The 20,997-nt window shown below is 38.5% G+C and overlaps 1 protein-coding gene and 1 long non-coding RNA gene across 6 annotated transcripts in view; one reads left to right on the top strand and one right to left on the bottom strand.

Annotated features, from left to right (window-relative positions):
* Positions 1-437: 437 nt before the first annotated feature.
* LOC114579200 overlaps positions 438-20,997 on the top strand; it is a 30,051-nt gene continuing 9,491 nt past the window's right edge. The window contains exon 1 of one of the 2 annotated variants that reach the window (XR_003700122.1): positions 438-603. This is a non-coding gene — a long non-coding RNA (uncharacterized LOC114579200). Of the gene's footprint in view, positions 604-1,982; positions 3,559-20,997 lie in introns of those variants that run through there. The other variant, XR_003700123.1, reaches the window with a different exon arrangement.
* LOC110106857 (truncated transcription factor CAULIFLOWER A) overlaps positions 1,344-20,997 on the bottom strand; it is a 39,733-nt gene continuing 20,079 nt past the window's right edge. Inside the window, exons 4-8 of one of the 4 annotated variants that reach the window (XM_020836910.2) lie at positions 17,801-17,906; positions 17,624-17,665; positions 1,956-1,994; positions 1,740-1,867; positions 1,344-1,646 (exon numbers count right to left, since the gene is read on the bottom strand). In XM_020836910.2, coding sequence (XP_020692569.1) covers positions 1,553-1,646; positions 1,740-1,867; positions 1,956-1,994; positions 17,624-17,665; positions 17,801-17,906 — 409 coding nt within the window. In that variant the 3' untranslated portion in view covers positions 1,344-1,552. The remainder of the gene's footprint in view (positions 1,647-1,739; positions 1,868-1,955; positions 1,995-17,623; positions 17,666-17,800; positions 17,907-20,997) is intronic. The other 3 variants (XM_020836911.2, XM_020836912.2, XM_028693183.1) reach the window with 3 other exon arrangements.

Genomic DNA, 20,997 nt, shown 5'->3' with positions numbered 1-20,997 from the left:
CCTCCTGACTTACGTCGCCCACCGACTACAAGCCTTCCGACCTCCGTCGCCCGTCGACTATGGTCTTTCCGACCAAACGAACACGTCAACAATGACTCTTTGTATTAACATCATGTAATGTACTCCATAAGATGTACATCAAGTTAAGGCCTTCCCCTAAGAAAGGACCTCATTTGTAATCAATTACAATACTAGTGGATTCATTCAAACTGGGCTAGGCCCCGTGGTATTTTCCCCTTTTCAGGGGTTTTCCACGTAAAAACATTGGTGTCTCATGTGAATGATACACGCTCTCTTATCTGATTGGGTGCCGGATTTTCGTTCAACGCTAAGACGTTAAATCTTATATTTCTCTACCGCCGCGAATACTCCTGGACGCAACAATTATTAATATTTTAATATCAAACAATTAGAGGAGTCTAGGTTTTACTTTTCCCTTCTCTATTTCGTTCGGCTTCGTCCTTTCGCGCATGTGTAGAGTTTCACTAGTTCTTCGTCGCTGTTCGACTTTGCTCATTCGACGACGTTCCCTTCCTGTTGGATCGGAGGTAACCACATTTTTTTTTGATCGGAAGCAACAACGAGAGCTTGCTTGCTGTGAAGGTAACTTTCTCATTTTCGCGCGCTTCTTCGGCCAAACCCCGTAAATCCGGCGAACCAAAGTATTTCGTAAATCCGGGATTTACTACGAAAAGAGGGAATTTTCCGTCAACCGCGGCTTTGATTTACCGTGAGATTTGGTTTTGCATTTTTAGCCGTTTGGCTGGATTTAGCTCAAACCCGCTACAAATCCGGCCTAAATCCTGCATCCTAACAGCCCCTAATCATGGCATATATTGTGATATTGGATTCATTCATCCTGTCCTGACCTTGTTTGATCCTATTTCTCTATTTGCTGCTATCAAAGAGTGTATTTGAGCCCTCTGTTGCAACAACTATTCTGTCGCTTGCAAGGCTATAACAACCAAAATTTAATATAGAATACTCAGAAATAAGCAAGAATTATCATACCGATTAATCTTGAACTTGGATGCTTGAACTGTGAGCACATGAATTTGTTTAACAAATTGGACAAGTTTGAAGATGAGAAAACCTAACTTATAGATAATTTCCATTTCAAATACCCCGCGAGGCAGTCAAAAAGAAAGAATAAATATAGAAAATGTCGAGTTCCATAAAAGTGCTTCTCCTCTTAAACTCGAAATTGACAGTGTTGTTAGAGACATATTTTTTCATTTTCCCTGCAGCTCTTTAAGCTCTAACATCTTTATGATAAGAAAAAAGTTATCATACTTCCCAAGCAAGAGAGATGAGGGTCTGCTAGTGGAAAAGTTCTGCTGAGATAGAAATAAAAAATCAATCATTGCAAACAAACCTAAAAAATATATAAAAAGGCCCTTGCCTTCTACATGCTAGAAAATTAACTTTATATTGTGCCAAAACTATATTATTTATATATACAGGGAATAGGAATATTGGTCTTAATACGAGGAATTAGAATTAAACATGATCATATACTACGAAGCTTTTTAAAATTGGATTTCAGTCCATGCTATCCGCTGAGCATCCATGAAGGCAGTAAACCTTTGCCTAGTCTTAACTCGCCTTGTGTCGCTTCCTCTGCATTGTATCTTGTTTGGCAATTTCTACATCAGCCAAGAAAATCATTGAATTCATTCCATTTTATCATAGTGTAAACTTTTCTAACATTTATGATACAATCAAGTTCTGTAGCGTACCTGCTGGTGGGAGTAGCGATAGAATCTGAAATCATGACATGGTGTGGTGAGGAGTTATATGGGGCCCGATTTTGCTGTTCCCAAGCTGCATTCTGTGCCAGAGCTTTGGCTTTCGCTTTAGCTATAATCTGTTTATGAGATGAGACTTGACGGGCCAAATTTCAAAGAAATGTTGGAATAGTGTAAGAGCCAATGTACAACATATGAACAGCTCACCTCCTCCATATTCTTCTTCTGTTCCTTCAACATTTTCTCCTGTAATAGATACTCGAACACAGTGGCCATATTAGAGATATATATTTGATTTTTTTTATCTCTTCAAATTAGTTCTAATTAATCTTGAACTTCTAATTGAACTATGCAGGATATGGAGTTAGAAGTTTTGTTGAAATTAATGCCTCATTTCTAAAAAAAATCTTCCTGAAATAATTATTCTACATATCTTGACCTTTATTTTAGCTGTTTTGATTTGGATTTTGAATGTCTAAAATTGGAATTTCAAAAATATTTAGTCACCTCCTCATATATGATATCCCTTCTCTTTATCCTCTTAATTTTTTTATCTTCCTCTCTAATCACCTTTCCTTCATCCTAACATTGTAAAATCTCTTGGCCAAATTGTTTTTTCATTAGGCTTGCATTGCCAAGCTATAGCATAAAGAAATGTTGCTTGGAGAAGGAAGCTATGACAAGATTGCAATTGTTAAGGTTGATTATAGATGACACATTGAAATCACCTAGTAGAAAATAAGAATGACTTGTTAAAGCACCTTTATGGTTCCATCATAGGATTAGACCCCATCAAGAATGAGTGAATATATTTATTTAAAATTTTAGAACAATAATTTTATTTACGCTCTATGGTGTTTGTTCTAGGACTAGAACCTTGTATTGCATGATTTGTTCAAACCCCAAATTTTTATGTTTTGTTAAATAGAAATTTATTTGATTTACTTATATTAGATTATTGATGTTGTTATTGTATGAATGTTATCAAGTATTATTATGTAGGACAATTTGGCTTGTTATGATTGCCTTGTTGGATATATTATATGCAAATGTATAAGTTGAATTATATTTAATTGCAAACGTGTAGTATGTATAAGTTCCATTTTTTGTTTGGTTTTTATTTGGGAAATCTTGATATGTAGACTAGCAACAAATTTGACATAGATTTACATGAGCATTGATTGAGTTTACAAAATTTGCAACAAAACTACAATGAATTAGAGACAATCCTATACTTCTGTGATGGTTTCCAACACACATCTGTCACATATATTTTATTTCATAATAAAATGATAGATAGTATCATAATGCATTCACGCATTTGTCTCAAACAAGGGATAACATTATTTCCTTGCAAAGTAGTTGCAATAGTTGTAACAAAGATTCATCATATAATTGAGATTATAGTTTTTTCAGCATTTTTTTGCGATAGATTGTTAGCTATGAAAATCTCATCAAAAATACATATTTTTGATAAATTTAAGTTGTTTTATGAAGTAAATTATTCGTCACAAATCAACAAAAATGTTATAGTGTTGGGCAAAATCATATAACTATTTTTTTCTTACATATTTTATGTTAAATCTATTTTGTGAACTTATTTTGGACTTCTATAGTGATTTTGCATTTCTCAATACTCTCACATTTATGATTTGGGACTAATTTGTAGAGAGATTGAAAAAATTCAAGCACCCACCTTCTCTTTTAGTTGTGTCATAGTTATCATGATGGAGCATTGGGAGCAAGCTGTTGAAATCTCTATTGTTGTAGCACCTGAGACCTAGAGAGACTCCAGATTAAATGCAAAAAGGTATAATTAACTATCCCATAAAGGACACTCCTCCTTGCTTTCCTATTTCTAATAGAAGGGTTTTTGTACCCAATTGGATGCTTGGCCTGAAATTTTAAACAATGATAAATAACCAAGTAAAACTTTATTTCGCATCACTATATGGCTCCCCTAATAAAAATTCCGCCTAGAAAACTTGATGCCAAGGTCCAAGTAGTGAAGATTGTTAAGGCATTGGTCAATGAAGACAGAAGATCCATACTTCTATGGCTTTTCATAAGCCTAAGTCATTGAAGAAGCCAAAGGAACCAAAGTGCCCAATAATTAGTGGTTCTTTAAGAAATTAGCTAAAGCATTACCAAATCCTCAAGTATCCTTTGACAACTGGATCTTCAATGATGATGATCAAAGACAACACATTTGCTTTCATTGTTGACATAAACAAATAAAAAGAATTACGGTAATTAAAAAGATGTATGACATTCAAATGAAGAAACTCAACACTTTGATCAAGCTTGATGGCTCAAGAAGATTTACGTTACATGACTCTAGATTAGGAAAATTTAAGTTCTTTAATACTCAAAATTCAGGGTTGCTTGCAACAAATGTATCTATGGGAGCAATTATTTGTGTGGGATCTCTTTTCCAAGGAGTTTTCATGCAAGCCAAAAGTTTTCTTGCGAGCAAGCAGTTCGGGAAATTGGGAAGAAGTGAGGGAGAGAGATTGTAGCAATTCACGACACAGTGCAAATCAGGAAGGATATGGGCAAGCAGATCGCGTCTGAAGGGAATTTTGTGAAGACTGAAGCAGATTGCGGGTGAGACACTGTTGTAAGGCTCGGCACAGTGCATTCTGAGTGAGAAACAGAAGTCTTGGAGTGGGACTTGGAAGTGGATATTGTAAGACCTGTGAGTTCTGCGTGAGTAGGCATAACAGGGAATAGAAGTTTAATTCAAAAATTGCTTAGAACAACAGGTATTGAAGCAAGATCTATATTCGATAGAGGCAATGACAGAGAAAGGGTGTAGAAAATAAAAAAAATAAATTGAAGGAAGAATAAATTGAGGGAAGAAGAAAGATGATTCATCGACTATATGCAGAAAGGGGTTTACGAGGTAACTTACAAACGAAGAAGAATTCGAGGTGGAGAATTTGGGAAAACGGTTCATGAAGAGGTAAGTTATGTAAATTCTAATTTACAAAAGCAAGAATTATTAATTCTATAAACATAGAATGTCACTTGACTTATTTGAAGAGATAATTGCATTAAAAAGATTTCAATTAGTGAAAATGAGCATATATTTAAGTATTCATGTACAAGTAACTGCATATCTATATTAATAAGCGGAGTTTGAAATAAGATCAAGTATTATTATTTAAAACTTTTCTTAGTTGGTAATATTATGAAAAGAGGTTCAATTCTTTATTTATTGTAGACAAATTCATTTTAAGCAAACAATATAACAGAGAGATTATTATGGAAGTATGCAATAATACAAATCATTTATGAATTATGAATAATTAAAGTCTACTAAATATCAAATTAGATAAGGTTGGCTATAAATTGATATGATATATGCATAGCAGGTGGGGCAAAAGGGACCATAATAATATGATACATATATAGTAGGTGGGGCAAAAGAGATCCCAGAGATATGATACATGTATAGAATGTTGGACAAAAAGGATCCCTAAAGAGACAAAAAGGATCTCTATGTAGTTTAATGACGATAATGTCAGGTTTAGCTGGGCTCTATTGAATATTATTATGAAAGTTAATTATATGAAAATGATAGCCAATACTAAGAAGACTAATTATGATATTATGTACAGACTTCAAATGAATGAAAGAATGATTCTAAATATGATTTTATGTTATTTTGCAAATAATAATAAGTTTGATTCAGTTATGATTTCAATATTGTTATTTCTATAATCTTGCATTTAAATTGTTATTTCATTTGTATAACTTTATGAGCTCATATCTCACTAGTTTTTTATATACTCATTGTTATTATAGAGAAGAAAAAAGAGAAAATTAAGACTGATTAGGCAAGTGTTGAAAATTTTAGATTTTCTGTTTAGAAGTGTTTGCGATGTCTTCTTATGAGGTATGTAAGCTGTCTAAGTATGATGAAACATTTTGATTTTCGTAGTGCATATGAAGTATTTGTCTGATGTAATTTGAATTATTAGATGCTTTCATTTATTCAGTAAATGTAATTGTCAGTGGATGTTTTTATATGAGCTTGCAAATGTGTGAAATATTAAATGAAAAGAATGAATGTTTATTTAGTTTTGTGGCACTCTACGTTATTGGTAAGAGATATCATGGGGTGTTACATGTTCCTTTTGGAATAAAATTCCCCCTATAATGTTTTTTTGTGCTAATATGCTTCTCAATAAAATTTGACCAAATTTCCCTTAAATGCATTATAAGAGATAAAGTCGACTTAGTTTGAACCACGTTAGAATTAAATTTGAAACTTATTTGAACTAAGGTTGAACTAGGTTCAAACAAGGTTCGAGCATTTAGAGAACCTGAGTTGGCCCTTGTTTAAATCTAATTTGAGACTTCTTCAAAGATCTTAATTTGAGACTTCTTCAAATATCTGCGAGCTTTGTCGTGATTGCCCACTTTTAAATGCGTTGGAGGTATATGATGGAGAAGGAGGTTAGGACCATACTGAGGCAGATCAATGAACCATATTGGACCATATCATACTGATGAGGACATCAGATTTCGACATGTGTACTGTCGTCGTAGCCGGAGATCGACGGCTATGATCCAGAGTCTTTACTTTTGATATATCTTGTATTTTATTTGTTCTTGCATTTTTCTATTTTTCCTAGTTTACCCCTGTGGGTATTGAGTCGCTATTGTAGCCCCGAGGGCATTTATGTCTTTCTAGTTTTCTTTCATTTTGGCATATTTATCGGAGGCCTATGACATTATAATTGATGATGAATATTGATATGAAATTTTAGCTTTTGTTTTGGATCTCTGTGTGAGTTCTAGAGAGACTGGTGAAGCCTTGGAGAGGCTCAATCGAAGTACCCAATAGCCCCTACGGGTGAGCTCTTGGTTTCCCTCTTTCTCTTCTTCTTCCCTCCCCCCAATTTCCACCACCCGAGCTCCCCTCCTTCCTCCCTACCTGACGGGCCGCCACCACCTCCCCTCCTTACATCCCCACCACCACCAAGCCCCACCCCAGCCCGTCGGCCTCCTTGGCCACCCCACCCATCGGCCAACCACCAAGCCGCCGGCCGGAATCCACCCTGCCCCCACCGTAACCAAGCCACCCGCCGACCTCCCTCTTGCTCACATAATTTGAAAATTCAAATTCAATTGCCTTGATTTCCTCTCCTAAATTTCCTCCTAGCAATTAAGAAAGTTTCCTTATTGAAAATTCAATTAATTTAATTGGATTCAAAATCTTTCCTATTGCTAGAAACTATTTAGGAAACTTACTAATTAGATTAAATATGAAGTTAAATTCAGATTTGATTTAATCTTTGTTTATTCCCTCCCTTGTGGGCCCACCTAATTAACACAAATCCCCTCACTCCTCCCTCTATATGGCCGACCCCCTTTAATGTCTCTCTCTCTCTCTCTCTCTCTCTCTCTCTCTCTCTCTCCAATTTTCATTAATTGCTCTCAATCAAGACTCTATAATTACCTCCAATAACTCCTCATCTCCCATTAATCCTTTTATTTGAATTTGAATTCAAATTCAAATCCTTCCCTTGCGAGCGCAGGAGCGAGGCTGCGAGTGAGAGCATTAGCTAGGCAAGCGTGCGCAGGACCGCTAGTACGAGACTACGAGCGCGGGGGCAAAGGAAGGGAAAGCGAGACACAGTGGTGAGCGTAGGGCGAGGTTTCGATGTGGTGCGGGACGGGGGCCTAGTTAATTTTGGGTTGTTTTTGGGTTTTTGGGTTGGGCCAAACCTGACCCGAATTTGCATTTGGGTTAGGATTTGAAACCCAAACCCATTTCATTTCCCAAACGGGTTAACTCGAACCCAAAATTTTCAGGCCGAGTTCGGGTCAAATTTTTGGATCATGTCAAATATTGGGGAAATTATTCGGTCCAGACACTCGAACTAAAAATAAGTCCGGATATCCACTTAAAATTGGGGAGATTTTCTTCAACCCATGGAAATCCAATAATTCCTAAAACAATCTTTATTTTGTGGACCAGTCTAGGGGTTCAAACGAGTCGAGTCGAGCTCGAGCCAGGGGTTGTTCGAGTCGAGCTCGACTGCCAGATACCGAGCTCGAGCTCGAGCTCGAACTCTAGTCGAGCTCAAAATCGGAGCTCGAGCTCGACTCGTCTCATAACGAGCGGCGAGTTCAAAATCGAGCAACTCATGCCGAGTTCCGCCGTCGTCACGTACGCTGCCATCCTGAGGTCCGTCCATGGCCGCGTTCGTTTAGAGCTTCGCCATCCAGATCCGAGCTCCGCCATTATCGTCATCCTGAGCTCGTTCCTCGTCATCCTGAGCACAGCCGTCGAGATTAGTCCGTCCGAGTTGTCGTTGCCGTGTTCGTTCAAGCTTCACCGTCGAGATTCGTCCGTCCGAGTTGCGTCGCGGTCGCCGTGTTCGTTCAAGCTTTCACAATTTTCGTCATCCCAAGTTTGTTCGTCCGTCATCGTCTCAAGCGGAGCTCGAATCTCGACGGTGTTGAGACCCATCCGCTTGAGTTTGCCCCTTATTCATCGCTATCCAGATCCGAGCATCGGCTGTTGAGATCCGTCTAGTGTCCACTGTCCACTGTCAAGCTCCGTCGTTGTCGTCGCTTGTCCGTCCGCCTAAGATTTGGATTTCCCGCTTCCGTCAACTAGCTGCTCGTCGAGCCGACGAGTCAAGTTCGGCGTATGTTCAAACCCGATTGGGAATACGACGAAACGGTGGAAAGATACGTCAAACGAATCATCTACTGCCTCGCTGAGCCGATCGAACTCCAACAACCCCGAGCACCGTGGGTTCTCATCGGACGACCACCTGCTCCTCCAACTTCGGCTCCTTCCCCGACGATTAGTCCCCTCGGCATCACGTGTCTTCTAGTGGCATCCCTAAGTTTGCTTGCAACCTTCATCCGCTAAGCCGAGTGATATCAAGAGTGTATGTGAGGGATCCCTAGGTGAATGATCTAGATTTTACACCATGGATTTTGTTAACGTGCTATTTGCTTTACGTATTTGTTGTTGATGTAATTTTGCTAGTCTCCTATTGCTCTTAAGTAATATCAATTGTCGTTACTTAGTTCTTCCGTAGAATTTTCTAAAAGTCTATCTTGAATACGCTTCGTTTATGTTTAACTACGCCAAGTTCACAATTTATTAATTTCATGCAAGTAATTCTTGTTTCACCACATTGTTTCACATCATATTTGATATCAGAGCATGGTAAGCATGTATTGCATGTGCTAGAAGTACCTAGGAGTCTAGTTAGCCTTTCCTAAATTCGTTTGCATGCATACCATTGCCTAGTAATTTAAATTCATAGTTTTTCTTTGCTGTCCATTAAATTCCTGCACCGTTTACATCACTGTAGGTAAGTCTATTTCATTGTTTAAGTGCTGCCCTTATCACATTAACATCCCTAGTTGTCTAGGTTACTTAAACAATCATTATAGCTTGCTGTCCAGATTTTTTCTGCACCAATTAGTAGCCTATCGGTGAGTCCAAACTAGTGTTTAATTGCTGTCCACACTCTAGAAAACTTCCAAAACACTTAGACAACTTAGGTCCTTGTTGTAGTTTGTTGTCTTGGTCATTCTTGCATCATTTAGAGGCATTAGGAGCATATTATCCTAGTGTCTAGGTGCTGTCCTTTACCCTGTTACATCCCCTAGTGTCCCCTAACAATTACCCATGGATCCGGAACACATTCAGGAGACTCTAGATCTCATCGTGGGTCAACTTGAGACGGTTACTCAGCAAATTAGGAATACCCAGACCAACTTAGCCGACTTTAGACGCCAAACGGGTGAGAGAATTGATAACATCGAATGTATAGGAAACCCAACAATCTACACCCCCTCTAGACCCCATTCTCCATACGGTGATGATACCCAAACTGAATATGGATCTCCTAGAGACCACTACCACCACAATTATCGACCCAATCAGGAACCCTTAGGACGCGACACTTCTTGGAGAGATAATGATACCCAACTGCTTAAGTACATTCGGATAGATGCCCCGTCTTTTGACGGTACGTTAGACCCCCAGGTTTTCCTAGATTGGCTCAAGGGAATGGACAATTATTTTAGATGGTATAATATTTCTGAGGAACGAAAAGTTTGGTTTGCCGAGATGAAGCTAATGGGTAGAGCTAATCAGTATTGGACGAACATTGAACATATGCGCGAGACCCGTGGAGAATACCCTGTTTCTGATTGGGGGACGTTGAAGCAAGAGTTAAAACGAAAATATTTTCCTCCGTCCTACTATCTTAGACTTTTGGATCGTTGGAATAAATTGACCCAGGGAAGCAAACCGGTCAAGGATTACATTTCAACCTTTGATGTTTTCATGATCCATTGTAGTGGGGAAGAGACCATGACTCCTGCCCAACTTCTTTCGATGTTTAGAGCCGGACTAAGAGAAGATTTGCGGAACGAGCTTTTTGCCAGAGGAGTGAACACCTTGGAAGCCCCTTGTAGTCTTGTGCTAGATTTAGAAGAATCTAGGAGCCACGCCCCTTCTAGGAACTAAGACCCTCGGCCTAACCCTTTCAAACCCTCCTCTAATCAACCTTGCAACAAACCCACTGGACCCGCGACTAGTTGACCTACCCCTGGCCAACCCCAACTTCGTCCCGACTCTAAAGGTAAAACCCCTGAACGTGACACTCCCAAAGCAGCCTCTGGAACCAAGTGCTATAAGTGCCACGGTTATGGACACATTGTCTCGCAGTTTTCTAGTCCATACAAGGTCACCATAATCGAAGAGGTTGAAGAAGACGAGGAAGAACCTGAGATTGACTTAACCCATCATGTTGACGATGAAGAAGACTTTTTCTATGAAGAAAACCCTGTTGATTTGCAAGTCGTTAGATGCGCGTTGTCCCAACCCAAACCCAGTGACGATTGGCGAAGGACTTCAATTTTTCACACCTTTATTAAGATAGGAGACAAGAACTGCAAAGTTATCATCAACAGTGGAAGTTGTATCAACGCAGTCTCTTCCTTCATGATCTCCAAACTTAACTTAAAGATGGCACCCCACCCGAACCCGTATAAGGTTGTTTGGATTAACTCGACTATCATAGAAATTAAGGATAGAAGCCTTATTCCCATAGAGTTTGTTGGATATCAAGAGAAGATTTGGTGTGATGTGTTGACTATGGATGTGTGTCAGATTATCCTCGGTCATCCGTGGTTATTTGACAACGATGTCCATATTTATGGGAGAACTAACACCTGCTTGTTTGAGCATAACAGCCAGAAAATCAAGCTTATACCCTCTCAACCAAAACCCCATAAGACGGAAGTCAAACCTGCCCCTATCAAACCAAACAAAGGATTACACCTTTTGACTGCGAAGGAAGCAGAAGATGAGATTAACCAATGAGCCCCCATGTATGCCCTAGTGACCCGTGAAACAAACAAGGAGTTAGGAGAGCCCCTTCCGGAAGAGGTTCAACCACTCCTTGAGACTTTTGCTGATGTTTTTTCGGATGACATTCTAATCTACAGTAGTTCGGTGGATCTTCACTTAAATCATCTGAAGCAAGTCTGTGAAGTTTTGAGGAAAGAACAATTGTATGCAAACCCAGAAAAGTGTATGTTCCTCACTGATCGTGTCACTTTTCTGGGATTTATCATATCCTCTCAAGGAATATCCGCAGATCCTGAGAAAGTTCGAGCGATTAACGAGTGACCTGGACAAAAAAATATCAGAGATGTTAGGAGCTTTCATGGATTGGTCATCTTTTATCGGAGGTTTATTAGAAACTTTAGTACGATAGTGTCACCCATAACTGATTGCCTCAAGAAGGGAGAATTCCATTAGACTACAGCTGGCACGAAAGCATTCGAGGAGATCAAAAAGAGAATGGTCGAGGCCCTAGTTATGCGTCTTCCTGATTTTTTTAAGGTTTTTGAAGTAACATGTGACGCGTCTGGTATTGGTATAGGAGGAGTTTTGTCGCAAGAGGAACACCCTGTTGCCTGTTTCAGTGAGAAGCTGAATGATATCAGGCAACGGTACTCGACCTACGATAAGGAGTTTTACGCGATCATTCAATCCCTTAGATATTGGAGATATTATCTTCTTCCACAAGAATTTGTTATCTTTTCGGACCATGAAGCCTTACGATATATTAACTCTCAGAAGAAGCTTAATGCCCGACACGGAAGATGGGTTGAATTCCTGCAAGAATATACCTACATGATAAGAAATAAAGCAGGATCCAAAAATAAAGCAGCAGACGCTTTAAGCCGTAGGATAATGGTTACTCGTGAGATGAGGATGGAAGTTGTTGGATTTGAGCGCCTTAGAGAAGATTATAAGGATTGCTCTGATTTTAAAGAAACATATGGACTTCTAATAACGGGTAAAGATCATCTCATTGATGATTTCTTAGTGGAAGACGGTTATTTGTTTAAGTCCTAAAAACTTTGTATTCCCAATACCTCACTCCGTGAATTTCTAGTTTGGGAATTACATGATGGTGGTTTAGCTGGACACTTCGGCAAAACCAAGACAATCACTGCCGTTGAAAATCGATTTTATTGGCCGGTCTTAAGCGAGACGATAACAGATTGGTGAAACCGTGTCACACCTGTCAGTTGGCCAAACAAAGAAAGCAAAACACCGGCCTTTATACCCCACTGCCTTTACCCAATTGTCCCTGGCAAGATGTGAGTATGGATTTCGTCCTCGGTCTACCCAAGACTGTTAGAAAACATGACTCCGTATGTGTGGTGGTGGATAGGTTCTCCAAGATGGCGCACTTCCTCCCTTGCTCGAAAATGTTTGATGCTTTTAGGATCGCCAAACTGTATTTTGACGAAATTGTCAGACTTCATGAGTTACCTAAAACCATTGTGTCGGATTGAGACATTAAATTCACTAGCTATTTTTGGAATACATTATGGTTCAAAATGGGCACTAAACTTTAATTCTCCACCGCTTTCCACCCTCATACGGATGGTCAGACGGAAGTTGTAAATAGGAGTCTGGGCAACCTCCTTAGGACATTGGTAGGTGAACACATTAGAGATTAAGATTCTAAGTTATCTATTGCCGAGTTTGCTTATAACAAGTCCGTTAACCGCACCACGGGTCTGAGTCCAGCTGAAATTTTGTACGGATACCAACCTATACAGCCAATAGATTTAATCCGCATGGGTCATAAGTCTAGATCCTTTTCCTTTAAGAAATTGTGTTAATGCTAGGGCGTCCCCTGGATAAAGGCTTGATGTTGTTGTTGTTGTTGTTGGGTCATAAGTCTAGAACATCTGAGTCAGCATCTGCATTTGCATCACATCTACAAGAATTGCATAAGGAAATTAATAAAAAGATCGAACAAAGCAATGCTAACTATAAACATACTGCAGACCTCAAGAAACGATTTAAAGAATTTGAAGTGGAAAACTTTATAATTGTTCGGATTCGTCTGGAGCCGGTCCCTTAAAAAATTACATGCGAGAAGTGCATGACCTTTCAAAATAACATTCAAAATAAATAATAATGCTTATATGCTAGACCTCCCCGAGGGTTTTAACATTTATCATTCATTTAACATTGAAGATCTTGTAGCCTTTGAGGGTCCAGAGTTTAACCCCACTAATCCACTACATACTGAGCCTTGTGTGACCCCACCTGGTGAGAACCCCAGCCTACCTCCACTCCCAAACATTCCTACTTTACCCTCTGCGGAGAAGATTGAGGCAATACATAGTGATGAAATTATTTCCACTAAAGATGGTGGTCGCCAAAGGTATCTAGTTCAATGGACAGGGAAGCCGGAGATGGAGAACGCGTGGATCGACCGGGATGAGCTGTAGATATTGGACCCTGACCTACTGGAGTAGTATGAGACTTCTAGGGATGCTTACTCGACGGGGTCGAGCTTTCTCCCACCCAGGGAGAATGATGAGGACATCAGATTTCAACATGTGTACCGTCGTCGTAGCCGGAGATTGACGGCTACGATCCAAAGTCTTTATTTTGATATACCTTGTATTTTATTTATTCTTGCATTTTTCTATTTTTCTTAGTTTACCCCTGTGGGTATTGAGTCGCTATTGTAGCCCCGAGGGCATTTATGTCTTTATAGTTTTCTTTCATTTTGACCTATTGATAGGAGACCTATTGCATTGTAATTGATGATGAATATTAATATGAAATTTTAGCTTTTGTTTTGGATCTCTGTGTGAGTTCTAGAGAGTGGTGAAGCCTTGGAGAGGCTCAATCGAAGTACCCAACAACCTCTGCGGATGAGCTCTTGGTTTCCCTCTATCTCTTCTTCTTCCCTTCCCCCAATTTCCACCTCCCGAGCTCCCCTCCTTCCTCACTACCCGACGGGCCACAACCACCTCCCCTCCTTACATCCCCACCACTACCAACCCCCACCCCAACCAGCAGGCCTCAAGCCCCACCCCAACCCGCCGGCCTCCTTGGCCGCCCCACCCGCCGGCCAACCACCAAGCCGCCGGCCGGAATCCACCCTGCCCCCACCGTAACCAAGCCACCCGCCGACCTCCCTCTTGCTCACATAATTTGAAAATTCAAATTCAATTGTCTTGATTTCCTCTCCTAAATTTCCTCCTAGCCAATTAGGAAAGTTTCCTTTTTGAAAATTCAATTAATTTAATTGGATTCAAAATCTTTCCTATTGCTAGAAACTATTTAGGAAACTTACTAATTAGATAAAATCTGAAGTTAAGTTCAGATTTGATTTAATATTTGTTTATTCCATTGTGGGCCCACCTAATTAACACAAATCCCCTCCATCCTCCCTCTATATGGCCGGCCCCCTTTAATGTCCCTCTCTCTCTCTCTCTCTCTCCAATTTTTATTAATTGCACTCAATCAAGACTCTCTAATTACCTCTCATAACTCTTCACCTCCCATTAATCATTTTATTTGAAATTGAATTCAAATTCAAATCATTCCCTCCAATTTCACTAAATCTTAGAATTAATTTCAGATTTTCTATTACTCCTTCCTAATCCCACCACAACCAAGCCGCCCCTTCTTTCCCCTCTCCCCACCACCTCCAACCCGAGCTCTCCTCCCCCCCTCTCTTCACCCTCTTGGCTGCACCTGTCCTAGGTGACGGTTCATTAACCTTAAACCTCCACGACGCTGAGATCTGTCCATGATCATGCATGGCCGATCCGGAGCTTGATCACGGCTTTGCTTACAACGCCCAAGGAGCGATCGAAAGGAGCGATCGACATTCTTCTCTCTCCTTTCTACGAACCCGATTGGGAATACGACGAAACGGTGGAAAGATACGTCAAACAAATTCTCTACTGCCTCGCCGAGACGATCGAACTCCAACAAACCCGAGCACCGTGGGTTCTCATCGGACGACCACTCGCTCCTCCAACTCCGGCTCCTTCCCCGGCGACTAGTCCCCTCGGCATCACGTGTCTTCTAGTGGCATCCCTAAGTTTGCTTGCAACCTTCATCCGCTAAGCCGAGTGATATCAAGAGTGTATGTGAGGGATCTCAAGGTGAATGATCTAGATTTTAAACCATGGATTTTGTTAACGTGCCATTTGCTCTACGTATTTGTTGTTGATGTAATTTTGCTAGTCTCCTATTGCTCTTAATTGTAATCAATTGTCGTTACTTAGTTCTTCCGTGGAATTTTCTAAAAGTCTATCTTGAATACACTTCGTTTATGTTTAACTACGCCAAGTTCACAATTTATTAATTTCATGCAAGCAATTCTTGTTTCACCACATTGTTTCACATCACATACACTCCATGATTCTGCAAGGGGGATTGTCTTTGATTTCATGCATGTGTTAGGGAGTGGAAGCGGGTGCAAGGTTTGATGTTGGTGACAAGGGAATGTAGGTAGGATCACGGGGAAGGATGGCAGTAAGGCTTATCAAAAGGATGAAGTGGGGTAGAGCTATGAGAGATCCATTCATGTTAGTTTGTGGCAAGGATGTGATGGAGGTTGCTGGTGGCAGGTGTTAAATGATTGTTGGAGGAAGAGCACATAGAGGGGAGGGAGATGTTGGGGGTTGTAGATTAGAGAGTGAGGATTAGGTCCTTGTGTAGTTTGAACAATCAACAAGAGAGCATAAGATCTCTGAGAACTATGTTCTAATATAGTTCAAATGAGGTTTAAATAAGGGTCAAACCTGATTCAAACTTTATTTGAACCTTATTTAAATTTGGTTTTACCATGATTCAAATTTGTTTTGACCCTAATTTTGACCACGTTGATTGTGTGTAAGAAGTATTTTTTTATCATGTATTTAAGAGAAATTTGACCAGAAATTTTTTAGAGCAATATTTGCCCAAAAAAACATTGGTGAGGAGGATTTTCTCTAAAAAGAACCATCATGAGGTATAAGAACTCAAGTTTCCCTCATATTATGATGTTCATGTATTGTGAACAAAATTGGTATAGTCTAATTCTACGGTTTTGTCTTTGCTCTTAGATCTTCGAATGCAAGCAAATTAATGTGATCTTTTTACCTGTTTTGGTTGTCTTGAACTTCTATTTGATTTTAAGCAAGTCAAATATTGCATAGAGCTAATTAGAAGTTATTTAAATCTTTATATAGTATCATTATTTTTGTTGAATCATTGAGTTTATTGGAAGCATGTTTAATTATCATATTTTAATTGTAAGAAAAAAAAAGAAAAAAAAAGACTAATCTAAGAAGGCTAATAAAGATCGAGGACTTTTTGGGGGAAATTTATGCTCGTCCAGTTGTCAATAGACTTTCTACTGCATGAAATATATTGTGGTGGTGACCCACGTATAAATTCTATATACCATTGAATAGAATGTGACCCTATTATGGCGCCTGTATGAGGAACTGTAAAGGACATTCTTTCAATAATTACAACGATAATTACTTAATTAGCCACTCATTTAACTAGTGCCATGTGCCCACCTCCACTTGGCACCTCTAGCATTTCTGGTAGGCATGTATGCCTTTTAGAATTCTATTAATTTTAGTGCAAATAGGGAGTTGGAGCAGGAGAAGCAATTGTTCTGGAGAAGTATCCAAAGCTCACATTTCTCAAGAGTCATTTTGTAGTTAAATTTTGTAATCCATATAAATACCCCATGCAATCTTATAGGACCCTTTGGACCATTCATGAAACTTAACGACTAAAAGAGAGTTTTAGGGAAGAAACTTAAAATGAAGTGCCACATACTATAAGTGCAATCCTATTCTTTACAAAGTGAAATACACTCTTGGTGTCGGCTTCGTCCTAGCTTGTGTGATGCTCTTCTAGTGTGTCATTTGGAACGTCCTCCTACCATGGAGACCTTGCTCATTTTACTCCATCTTCAGGGCCTGATCATCTTTTGTTGAATAATCTTATTCTGATTATGCCTTCCTCACAACAATCAGAGTTTCTCTCTAGGCCTTTCTTTTGGTGCCTCATGCACCCTTGCAACCTGCTGAGTTTGTTGATCTTTAGGATCTTTGATCCTTTCTTTTTTCATTTGAGATTATAGTTCCCCACTATTGCATTTTCATCTTAGTTATGAAAATATTTTTCTGGCTTAAAAAAAAATAGGGAGGCTAATGCTTCTATTCAAAGTTTGGCATGCTTTTTCTTTTCCCCCTCTCTCACTCCTTTCTCCCTCTTTCTCTCTCACACTTTTTTCATAAGTATCAATATAAGAAATAAAAAAAAGGATTTACTAATTTCCCCTCCCTTTTAGTAATTCTAATATTATTATATTAAAATCAATTTAATAATTTCTTATCATACAAAGAGCATTCTTGGACTAAAAATGGCATGCATATTATGCATTAAAAGCTGAAATGTAACCAAAAAATGTTTCAGGTTGTAGAATGCATACAATGCTAAAGAATAATCACTTGCAATGTTCAAGAAGTATGATGAAAATAACCTTATTTTGTAGCTCAGAGATTGAATTTAACATTAGATCAGTCTGCAATAGAAAGCCCAATTTTAATAGTAGAATAAAATAAAAATGTGCTCTTTTAAGAACTTTTTTGAGATTCATATAATAGAAATAAATGAGATACTTCAAAAAGGTCAATATCTAGTATATATGAGATTCTACCTTTCTTGACCTTATATTCTTCAAGGAACTTTCAAGCTGTTGTTCTAGATGTTGGAGCTCTTTGTTGTTCAAGGTATCAAGCTCTTCCCCCATTAAGTTTCTGAAACTTTTACAGAAATGTTAAGTCACAGAACTTCTCATTAAAATATGTAGTAACAGCAAAGTAGTAGTTGTATGGGAGATTAAAAGAAAACTATATAATTATTTTAGATATTTTGTAAAATATTGAGAGATGTTAATAACGTAAAAAATCTATTGATTGTTTGCCAAATAATTTACTTAACCTAATGGACACGTGAGGCCCTCCATTCTTTCTTTCACCTCTTACAGATGAACATTCTTCCTTTTGTTTTCCCTCCTCGTTCTAGCTCTTTATCCCTTATGAATCCCTAATCCCTATGTCCCCATTTACCATTTGCCATCCATCAAACTGTAACCCATAGTTAACGCACTGCCATTGCATGTCGACCCACTATGCTGGTGATCTGTTATCACCCATACAAATGTAGCTCACTCTTTCCTCTCATAGAATATCTAGGAATCAAATTGCAACCCATTTGCAACCTAGCTCCGTCTACTGTTGACTCATTGTGCTTGTGATCCACCATCATTGTCCAACTGTAGATTTCCATGTAGTATAAGAGACCTTTTGGTCTCTGAGTGTTGATTTTCTATAATTTATTAGAAATTTTGATCTTAGATCATTTATTTACAGTGTAATACTTGATCCAATTTTTAACAATCTAGTTGTTTGATCCAAATTTGCCCGTGGGCGATGTTAGAATCTTAATAGCAAGATTTGCAAGTTGCAAAGATTATAAAATAAAGAGAAGTTCGAAGAAAAAGAATGAAAGATGACATTTTTAGAGAGAGAAGCTTTAGGATTCTACTATTAGCTGAAAATGCCTCAAAATGATCTCATGTGCGAAAGTTTTCCTTTGATACTTTATTTATTGGATTTTTTGGGCTACGAAAAAAGTACACTTTGACCTCATAAAGAGTGAATAAAAAAATATTATAAGACATTTTACATGTACATGAAAATAGAGTCAGAATATTCATAAGTACAGGTGGACAACCATCTTAGTATCTTCTCGATTGAGGTCGTTGTCACTGGCTTAGCGAATCATTAGAAGAAGTTGCCAACTTGATAGATGAGGTTGCTGGTTTCTTGTATGAAGTTGTTGACCTTGGCTAAATGTGGGTGAGTAGCTCTTTGTCTTGAGTTAGTGATTACTTAATTAGAGAAAGTTGGCTTTGAGACTGAGTGAGTAGACCTATTGAGGTTAGGGGAGTAGGCCTGTTGAGGTCTTGTAAGCTTCTTTGACTTGTAGGCTCTCCAAGATTTTGGCTAGTTTACCATTTTTACCTCTCCTATCCGACCAACTTTCTATAAGTTGACTCGATTTTAGTTGCACTGATTCGTTGTGATATTTGGATATAAATTTAGTTTTCTGATTCTCATTAACGATACATTTAGTTTCCTGATTTTCTTGTATCTTTAAAAATATATTGCAAAAGAAGAAGAGAATAAGCAAAAACAATGATTTAACCTGATATCCCCTTTTAGGAAGAATTATATTTTCTAAAGAGAAAGGCTTCCAAGTACTTAAAAAAGATTGTTAAGCTTGGGCCTTGTGTTACCTTTGAGAGGGTTCTCTACAATGACTTGAAAATATGAGATCATACTATGAAGGATGGTACACATTCTCTTGAGGCTTGCCAACTTTGTTGGCGACGACAAGTTTGCATCATCGTTGGATGTGAATCTTTTAATTTTGATAACCTCATCCACTTGTCATTGAATTAATGTTTATATTGCAGACTTTTGCTATTTTGGCTCCATTTTCCCTACAAAAATAGTAAACTCACAATTATTAGAAATTTAAAATTGGTAAAATATTTATTATTTCATATTATGTTTTGACTAATAGTGTCATTTCAATTTGTAGAAACTTACGTAATATCTTCGCAGATTTGACTTTTTTATGCGCAATACTTCATCTCTTGCAAGTTGAAATATAAATTATGGGTGCGAGTGTCTTTCTTCTTCCTCTTCGTCTTCCTCACCAACGTTTTCTCCCACTTCTTCCTTTTTTATATATTTTCATTCAAGTGGATGCAATGGCAATGTTCTTTGTGGGTTATGTTGAGGATTTCGTGAAAGCAACCTTCAATTTTCCTTTGTCGATCATAGAACATAGTATTAGGATATTGCAAAAGATTATGTGATGGTGGAAGCTTCGTGATTTGAGTTCTGATGGAGGATGAGTTCCTAAACACAGTAAAGGATGGTGGGGATTACTTTTTATCATGAGGAATTTTGCTTAGGGTTGCATCTTCCTCTCTCTCAATTTGTCGATTGTCCTTCATCGCTAAGGGTTAGTACCAACCTAGTTGTCCTGAGTTTTTTCACTGTCATGACCACTTTCCTATGCCTTCTGCGAGAATGATAGGTCAAGTGGATTGTAAATCTTTTTAGTCAATTGTTCAAGGCAATAGTGGTCAAAGATGGTTGTGTTGCTTTTTCATCAAAAAATAAAAAATAAAAAATAAAATTAGAGGACCAAAGAAAGCAAATGGTTGGAAGTGAAAATTTCTCTTTGTGAAGTTGGCCAAAAGTGTCCCTCTAGCACTACATGTGCAAGGTCCCAGTTGCAGAGGTCTTGGCTTAGCGCATTTTTTGTGAATAATTTAGTTTCATTATGTATTTGTGGCAAGAGGATTGGGCTGTGCTAATATTTATTAAAGTTGCTTATCGGGGAGGTTGTTCGATCTCTAGTGTTTGTGTTTTGAATTCTTTCATTATTGTGAGTTATTTATTAACTTTTCATTCTTATCCAATTATTTCATCATTGTTCCCTAGTTGCTGAATTTCTAGGAGAAGTTTCGACTTTATATGAAATTGGCCAATCCTTAGGCATTGGATAGGAGTTTGCACATCACGCTTTAAACTTATATACAAATTCTTATTTAAGAAGAGGCAACAAATCATATGTGATGAGGGTGTAAAAATGGTGAGAATCACACCTAGTTTTAGTCAAGGTTGCAAGAAATTTGATAGGTTGAAAAACAAGTTGGACCACTTGTCCAAGGTAAATAAATATTATTTTAACAAACTCAAATCAACATAGCGGGCCTTTGCTGAGTACACCTAGAGAGCTGATGTTAACTTAGAGGCGAAGATTGACGAAGGG

The sequence above is a fragment of the Dendrobium catenatum genome, unplaced genomic scaffold, assembly GCF_001605985.2.
Source record: "Dendrobium catenatum unplaced genomic scaffold, ASM160598v2 fragScaff_scaffold_231, whole genome shotgun sequence".
Taxonomy (NCBI): domain Eukaryota; kingdom Viridiplantae; phylum Streptophyta; class Magnoliopsida; order Asparagales; family Orchidaceae; genus Dendrobium; species Dendrobium catenatum.
The sequence above is the reverse complement of the archived record's forward strand: the minus strand, read 5'-3'. Positions and strand labels throughout refer to the sequence as shown.